The sequence below is a fragment of the Dioscorea cayenensis genome, chromosome 18, assembly GCF_009730915.1.
Source record: "Dioscorea cayenensis subsp. rotundata cultivar TDr96_F1 chromosome 18, TDr96_F1_v2_PseudoChromosome.rev07_lg8_w22 25.fasta, whole genome shotgun sequence".
NCBI lineage: Eukaryota > Viridiplantae > Streptophyta > Magnoliopsida > Dioscoreales > Dioscoreaceae > Dioscorea > Dioscorea cayenensis.
This window is the reverse complement of record NC_052488.1, coordinates 6,765,618-6,774,811: the sequence shown is the minus strand read 5'-3', so window position 1 is coordinate 6,774,811 and position 9,194 is coordinate 6,765,618. Positions and strand designations below refer to the sequence as shown.

Here is a 9,194-nt window from a genome sequence, read left to right as displayed (position 1 = left end):
ACTTGTACTAGGTATTCATGCGCGAATCAACAGTTCGAGTATACCACTGCATCAGTTTGGTACCAGAGCCGAAGCGATCATGGCACCGCGAGGACGTGGTACGGGACGACCTACACAAAGGGTGGAGGAGATCTACGATCATGATGACGATGCTAGATTTGAGCAGCGCGTTGGCCGCATCTTGGATGTTCGAATGGAGCGGATGATGGAGGAATTGACTGAATGGATTGCCCAATTGATGGGTGGCGGCAATCAAGGGCGTGTCTCCGAGAGTGGGAGTGATGGCACCATCGAGGAAGACAATTGTTACTTTGCTGACATCGCAGGGCGTCGGGGAGGACGGGATCGTGGGGTTGACACCCGTCATCACCGCGATGAAGATAGGCGTTGGGAATCGGGCATACGGGTAGACATTCTAGAATTTCATGGTGGACTACAAGCGGAGGAGTTCCTTGATTGGCTTACCACGGTCGAGGAAGTCTTGGAGTTCAAAGGAGTCCCTGAGGATGAAAAGAGTGGCGCTAGTGGCAACACGATCGGCAGGGCGTGCACCACCGGTGGCAACAATCAAGCTCAACCGCAATAGGGTGGGAAAAGACAAGATCAATTCTTGGGAGAAGATGAAGAAACACATGCGCTCTAACTCTTACCCCACAATTATCGACACGATAATTTTTCAACCCGATTGCACAATCTTCGCTAAGGAACGCCAGACCGTGGAGGAGTACACCACTCGAAGTTCTACCAGCTTGTTGGCTCGAAATGAAGTTCGTGAATCCACTGCATCGCTTAGTGGCAAGGTATATTGGTGGCTTGCGCACTCAGATCCAGGAGACAGTAAACCTGTTCGATCCAATCTCCATCTCGGCGGCCCATCAACAAGCACTAATTATTGAGCGACAACAACGACGATCATCCTCTATGAGCTCGGGTGGGGCTCCCAACGGTAGCGCATGATCGGCACTAACCCGAGTGGTGTGACTCGGGAGCGGCTCCCATCGCTCGACCGGGCGGATGCCACTATTGCCAGAGGAGGCAAAGCAACAACAATATACAATGCTTCGCTAGGAGAGAGAGGTCACCGCAAGCCGATCGTCGGAAAAGGGGGGCAAACGAAGTTATGTTGGCGGAGGAGGAAGAAGACACAACCGAAGTTCTTCCACCACTGTATGATGAGGGTGACCTCGATGAAGAGATAGTTGAGGGAGACGTGGGGACAACTCTAGTTGTGCGCAGATCTTGCTTGACGCCTCGAGCTACGGAAGACGACTGGTTGCGAACCAATATCTTCCACTCCTCCTGTACTATTCTTGGTAAGGTATGTCGGTTCGTAATTGATGCAGGTAGCTGTGAGAACATCATATCTGAAGAAGCTGTGCAGAAGCTCCGGATTTCCCTGAACAACACCCTGCACCATATAAATTAGCATGGCTAAAGAGAGGAGGAGAGTTGACAGTATCCAAACGAGCTTTGGTTACGTTCTCCATCGGTGCGAAGTACAGGGATGAAGCATGGTGTGATGTCGTGCCCATGGGTGCGTGCCATTTATTATTAGGAAGACCCTGGCATAATGATCGGAGGGTTTTCCATGATGGACGCGCGAACTCTTACAGTTTCACCTACGGAGGAGTAAAGTTGGTGCTAGTACCCAGCAAACCAATGGAGAAGCCACTATCAAACAACGTCAACCTGCTGTCTTATGCACCATTCGGAAAGGAGTTGAAGGAGGAAGAAACGGCGATCATCTTGCTCGGTAGAGCAGTCACTGAAGGCTTGGAAGATGTAGAGATTCCAAAAGTTGTTCTTCCTCTTCTGGAGGAGTTTCAGGATGTCTTCCCTGATGACCTACCGGAGGGCCTGCCACCTCTTCGAGACATCCGGCACCATGTGGATCTACATCCGGGCTCTGTCCTACCTCACCGGCCACATTACCGAATGAGTCCAAGGGAGCATGAGGAATTACGGAGGCAAGTGGAGGAGTTGTTGGCGAAGGGGCACATCCGCGAAAGCATGAGCCCATGCGCGGTCCCAGCCTTGTTGACGCCAAAGAAGGATGGCACGTGACGCATGTGTGTTGATAGTCGAGCCATCAACAAAATTACTATCAGGTACCGGTTTCCTATCCCTCGCTTGGATGACTTGCTCGACCAGATTAGTGGTGCTACGGTGTTCACGGGATTGGACCTGAAGAGCGGGTACCGCCAAATACGCTTGCGGCCTGGTGACGAATGGAAGACCGCCTTCAAGACGCGTGAAGGACTAAACGAATGGATGGTGATGCCATTTGGTTTGTCCAACGCCCCCAACACGTTTATGAGGGTCATGAATAAACTACTGCGGCCCTTCATTGGCAAGTCGCTGGTCGTATACTTTGACGACATCCTCATCTATAGTCCAAAACCAAGAAGCGCACCTTTTTGCATGTTCGGGATGTCCCTAGCGGTTCTTCGATCCCAACAGTTCTATGCAAAGAAGAAAGAAGTGTGCTTTCTTCACACCCAAGGTATTATTTCTTGGTTATGTTGTTTCGAGAACCGAATACGGTGGATGAGTCCAAAAATCACTGCAATACAACAGAGTGGCCGACTCCAACAAGTATCACCGAGGTGAGGAGTTTCCATGGCCTCGATTCGCTCTGACTGACGGTTCATCTCACATTTCAGACAGATATTGCGCCTCATCTGAAAGTGTATGAAGGGGAGCAAGTTCTTATGGACACCTGAAGCAGATGCGGCGTTCCACCTCATGAAGCAGCGCTTAACCATCGCGACCGGTCCCGGCACTCGCCGGACTTTCAACTATGCATTTGAGTTGCATCACCGACGCCTCAAGGTCGGCATTGGGGGTGTGTTAAGCCAACAAGGGAGGCCCGTCGCCTATTTTAGCGAGAAATTATCAGGGGCCCGCCTGAACTATAGCACATACGACATCGAATTTTTTGCAGTGGTCCAGGCTATCAAACGATGGAGACACTATTTGATTCATCGGGAGTTTATCTTGTACACAGATCATGCCGCCCTCCGACATATCCACCAGCAAGATAAGTTGTCCGCGTGCCATGGCCGGGTGGATGAACTTTCTCGATGAGTTCACCTTTTTTTGTCAAGCATAAAAGTCGGAGTCTCTAACCGCGTGGCGGGACGCGCTCGATGAGGGCGGAGCAACCTTTTTGGTCACAATGAGAGCCGAGGTACCCGGTTTTGACTCTTTTTAGTGATTTATTTGCTACTCGACCCATATTTTTTTCGGAGATTTTCTTAGATGTCCAAGCGGCAAAGCTGAACGGATTTCGTGTTGCATGATGGGTACTTATTCCGGGGAAATCAGCTCTGTATTCCATATTGCAACCTACGGTTGCAGATCATTAGGGAGTTGCATGGCGAAGGGCATGTGGGACGGGACCGAACACTCCACTCGATTCAGTCTTCCTACTTCGCCGGGCATGCGCAAGGGAAGTGGAAAAAAATTTGTCCAACGGTGTCGGATTTGCCGGATCTCCAAAGGGGAGCCACCAACGCCGGCCTTTTATACGTCACTGCCAGATCCCTTACGGCCCAGTGGGACGTGACATCAAGCATGGACTTTGTACTTGGACTACCCCATACCCAGCGTGGTAGTGATTCCATTTTTGTTGTGGTGGACCGTTTTTCCAAGATGGCGCACTTCATCCCCTGCAAGAAAACTACTGATGCTGTCAATGTCGAACAACTCTTCTTTCGGGATGTCTATCGCCTCCATGGCTTTCCGTCCTCCATTGTCTCCGACAGGGATACTCGTTTTCTTAGTCATTTTTGGCGAAGCCTGTGGAAGATGTTGAATACACAACTTAACATGAGCAGTGCATATCACCCTCAGTCGGATGGGCAGACAGAAGTCGTCAACCGCTCCCTGGGTAATTTGCTGCGTTGCCTTGTGGGGGACCATCCGAAAGGGTGGGACATGAAGTTGAATCAGGCAGAGTTCGCTCACAACCATGCTACCAACAGGAGTACAGGATTCAGCCCATTTCAGGTGGTGTATTCGGCGTTTCCACGTGGACCACTTGACCTCCTTCCCTTCCCGGCAAAGACTAAAGTCCATGGAAAGACTGCTGATTTTGTCACGGGGTTACAAGACATTCACAAGACTGTCTTTGACAACTTAACTTCCTCAAATGCACGTTACAAGAGGTATGCTGACCAACACCGCCGCCATAGTGAGTTCGAGGTGGGTGACTTTGTGTGGGCTGTGTTATCTAAAGAGCGTTTTTCTGTTGGGGAGTATAATAAGCTCAAGGCAAAAAAAATTGGGCCTGTCGAGATTATTGAGAAGATTAATTCCAATATCCGAACGGCGGATGTCTTCAATATCAAACATTTATTACCCTTCTATGGAGACTCTTCAGATGATGAAAAATTGGGTCGAATTCTATCCCGCCTGGGGAGAATGATGCGGGACGTATCGAGGAGATGGCATGCGTGCTCATGCGGAAGTGGGACTCAAGTAATAAGGGTATTTTTAGTAATTCACGGGCGATGGAGTTTTTTTAGGTTACTTGGGCCTAGTCCGATGGGAAAGCGGGCCAACAAACACAAGTCACGAGTTTGCGCACAGAAACTCGTGAGTCATGCATGATTTCGGCCAAATTCCATCGCTTTAGGCGTCGAAAACCCCGATTTTTGCTATTTTTTTAGTAATAATTGATTTCGCCATTTCTTTGGCTAGAAATCTCGATTTATAAGCTCGCTTTATGGCGTTAGTCTTTATTTTGTTAACTCTTTTTATTTCTTGCGGTATTTGGAAATTTACCAATTCGGTATATTTTTCGAATTATCTCCGTTTTAGGATTATTTTCATATCTTTGATATTTTTTCCTATTTAATGTAAGCCTATGGGCAAGAGAAATTCAGTTTTGTAATAGTTATTCTCTTGAGTAATAAAATTTACTCTTTTTCCAATTCCTGGCTATCTTTGATCAACAGGTTTTGAAGACTTGTACTGGGTATTCGTGCGCGAATCAACAGTTCGAGTATACCGCTGCATCATCATGGCTCTCCAGGGACGGAACCGGGATTTGATGGTAGGGGGCTGAAGTTTTTTGGGGGGGATTCAAAACTCTATGAAGACCCAAATCTTAACCATTTTATTCACAAATAAAATTTGTAGTTTTTTTCCTTGAGATGGTATTCTATTTGGGGGGTTCAAAAACTCTATGAAGACCCAAATCTTAACCATTTTATTCACAAATAAAATTTGTAGTTTTTTTCCCTGAGATGGTAATGTACCACTATAATTTTACAAATATATATGCATATATAATTATTCATTTTTGTCATGGCTCTCCAGGGACGGAACCGGGATTTGATGGTAGGGAGTCGAAGCCTAGAGCCAGTAAAAAAATAATCCAACAAAATAATTATTTTAAATAAAGAATAATGTGCTAATATAACAAAAATCTGAATGCACATATTAAAAAAAATATAAAGTATAATTTAAAATTTTGTTATTATCGATAGCAAATATATGAGATTTTCAATAATTCAACTAATAAGAATACATTTCAAGTTTGTATTTTTTTAAAATATGGTAAAATTGATCACTCTCACTACAAACAACCAAACTATTGTTTATTAAAAAACTTTTGTTGTTTCACTCTAGCATACATAGTACATTATAACATATATGTATATATGTTAGGCCTCATGATCAATTCAAACTTTTTTTTTAAATTACTAAAATTTGTATATAATATTTATTTTATTAAAATTTTGAAATAATAGTAATGTTTAAATTAAAAAATAAAATGTGAAAAAAATACACTAAGTGGAATTTGATCTTGGGTGAGTCAAGAGATCACATACCTTATGGATAAACCCACTAACCACTCAAGCACACTCACATTCCACATTTCATATGTTTAAATATTGTATTTTACGTGAAATTAAGTATAGAAAAAAATCGCCTTCGTCACCCTGGGAGGGGCTTCACTGCTAGCCCCTTGGTTCCACCCCTATGGCTCTCTATATTTGTCTTGGTATTCCACGACCCAAATCTTAACCATTTTATTCACAAATAAAATTTGTAGTTTTTTCCCTGAGATGGTAATGTACCACTATAATTTTACAAATATATATATGCAAACATAATTATTCATTTTTGTCATGGCTCTCTATATTTGTCTTAGTATTCCACAATAATTTCTAAGATTTATTTTTTTAATTTCTTTTATGATGTGGAGTCTAATTTTTAACCTCTGGTATGAGAGTCAAATGTTTTATTATACTTCAACCATGTATTGAGAGGGAGTCTAATTTTAACTTTTTGCTTGAAAGTCAAATATCTTACTACTCATCGATTAATAATGTTTTAAAATTATATATATATATATATATATATGACTATATAGTCATACTTATTTGAAAACAAAAAGGATTTCATTTGTATATTATTGTCATATTTATGGCAAAAACAAGGGCTTTTGATTTATTTGTATATTTGAATATGAAAGTGCTAAAAAAATTGACTTCTATTTTAGGTAATTAAAAGCATAAAGCCGTTATCTTCCAATATATTAAAGAAAGAGGTAATCCTAACCCATAATTGGATTTCCTGACAAGTTAGATTCAAATCGACGTCAACACAAAGTGAAAGCAATGGAGGATCTTTTAGATGATAATTAGATCTCCGCATGAACATAGACCATAGTATAATAAAAGCCTTAGATAGAGATATGTGCTTGGAGACCTTGCAAAAAAAGATCACGCAATTTTTAGAAATGCATGTGGCTGAAGATAGATTATTCAGTAGTGGTCCATGAAGATATGCTCTTCAAAGAAGGTGAAGCTCTTGTTAAAACAACTAGAACCACTCATTTTTGTCAGTATGATTTTATGCAAGGCAGCATCTTTGTCAATAGAGTGTGCGGTTCTGTACTAACTGTATATGAACCACAATTGGCACTTCAATTGAGTGAGTTGGTCCTACTGATGTCACTTAAAATGGCTAGCAAACACAAATAATATGTATTTGTCAGTCATTTAAAGGAAGCAACCAGAGGCATATGCTTATATAGGGCAGAGCTTGCAAGAGATAAAATGACAATGTTATGTTGATCTATCAAACCAAAAAACGAAAAACGACCACTTTGAAAAAAAGAGGCTTCGTTGTATGGATGAGAAAAAAATAAGTAAAAGCAATAATACTGATAATAACAATAATAATAACAATAGTTAACATGATGCAGATTTTTAAAGAAATAAAATGACAACCATCTATTGATTCATGGAAAGTGTCAACATATCTTGAAAAAGAGACTTTGATATATATGGACTAGAAAAAGGGGCAAAATAATAATAACAATATTAATAATATATTAAAAAAGTGGTTTACATAATAATAATAATAATAATAATAATAATAATAATAATAATAATAATTTATTATCATATTCAAATTTTCTTAGGAAATTTGTAATGTAAGCTAAAAAAATCTCTGTAGGGGGCCCAGCTATTTGTAATTATTATGATAATACTGTTTATAATAATAATAATGGTATGAAATGAATTTTTATGTTTTTTAAACAACTCACCATTTGATTAGGCACATTTTCGTCTTGATGTATCTTTTTCATATAATTGTTATTCACACTTAACTAGTAGCGTGGTCTGTGCTAATGTTGCAGGTATCTTTAAATATATAAATATTTTTTTCATAAATTAAAGTCAATAAAGATAAACAATGTTTAATGATATTAAAATTTGGCATTGATTGTATTTTAAAATAAATTTACATATAAAGTTTTTACATAAGTAGGTTCTAAAATAATATTGGAGAAAAAAAATTCAAACATTGTAATAATTGACAAAATATTGCATAAAAAACTATATTTGCATTTTCCATGAAGATAATCAAACAAAAAAAAAAATATTTTGAATTCCTATTCACACATAGCTTTCAATATTCTTTTGCTCTGCATTTAAATAGTACAACCCAAAAAACAACAAACTCAAATTTTACATCAAAATTTAAGCAAACATATGTAAATTTAAAAAAAAAAAGGAAAATAGTGCTTCAACTCTTCTTCTTTAAAACATAATATTTGTCAACAAAAACAAAACAACAATATCAAATATTCAATCCAAATTTAATTTGGGGGAAAAAATTGAGTTCTTCTTTTCTTTAGCCTCATATGACTCATTAAAAAAATTTTAAATAAAAAATCAAAGGAAATTAATGAAAGAAAATATCACCATCTCCAATTCTCCCTAATCTTTTTTCCTATTCTTACATTTATACCTTCTTGAAATAAATTTTCTACTCCTACCTTTTCCTTATCACTTGAAATATTTTTTTTTCGCATTAGTAAATTAAAAAAAAACAATTATCTTTTGATGCACTACACAGACATACTTATTGGTGAGACTAGATATATTGAAGTTCCGACTTAGGAGCCGATTCTAGCTCTGATTGATGTACTGATTCTAGCTTGAAGTCTACATAGCCTACGTGATCTTTTGTGATGATGATAATGTTGAAATCGGAGAGAGTGGTCATGGCGAGGTAGGGGGCCGATCAGAAGAAGTCAGGGTTGGAGGAGAAGATATTGGAGACATCGAAAATGTGGACACCATCGGCAATGTCAAAGCCAACGCACAGGAAGAGGATGATGTTCTAGTGGAGTTTCTTACATTTGTTGTATTTGAGTTTTTATCCAAGTTTGCTTTTATTTAAAATTATGAATAGTAAGATCGCCATCATCGTATGCATTAATTGCAATATCATTTAATAATAATAATAATAATAGTAATTAATAATAATAGTAATACTAATAATATTAGAAAAATCATAGAGTGGAAGAGACTTGGAGAGATGATCCCAAGGAACTGGTTCCGTAATAATTACTATAGAATCGAGATGTGGCTCAGCCTCATCCGTTGGATTGCATCGATTTAATAATTTTTAAAGTAAAAGACATGGATCTTTTAAGATAATTACCAATATATCTCTAGATTATATAATAAAAAACAATAAAATTTATAAACTCATGGCTAAGAATGTGCTACGTCTTGGTTCTGTGGTAGTTACTATAGAACCGAGTCTATCGGATAAAAGTTATAGTTGAGAGTTCTTGATGAATATGTGATTGTTAAACTATTTATTTTAAAAAAATATTTAAATATTCCTACAAAAATCTTATTAAATTATAACATAATAAA

The 9,194-nt window shown here is 39.4% G+C and overlaps 1 protein-coding gene across 1 annotated transcript; it reads left to right on the top strand.

Annotated features, from left to right (window-relative positions):
• Nucleotides 1–1,120: 1,120 nt before the first annotated feature.
• Nucleotides 1,121–2,064, top strand: LOC120282750. Its single transcript, XM_039289601.1, has 2 exons — nucleotides 1,121–1,313; nucleotides 1,382–2,064. Exons 1-2 carry the CDS (start codon nucleotides 1,121–1,123, stop codon nucleotides 2,062–2,064), a joined length of 876 nt encoding a protein of 291 aa, XP_039145535.1.
• Nucleotides 2,065–9,194: the final 7,130 nt, after the last annotated feature.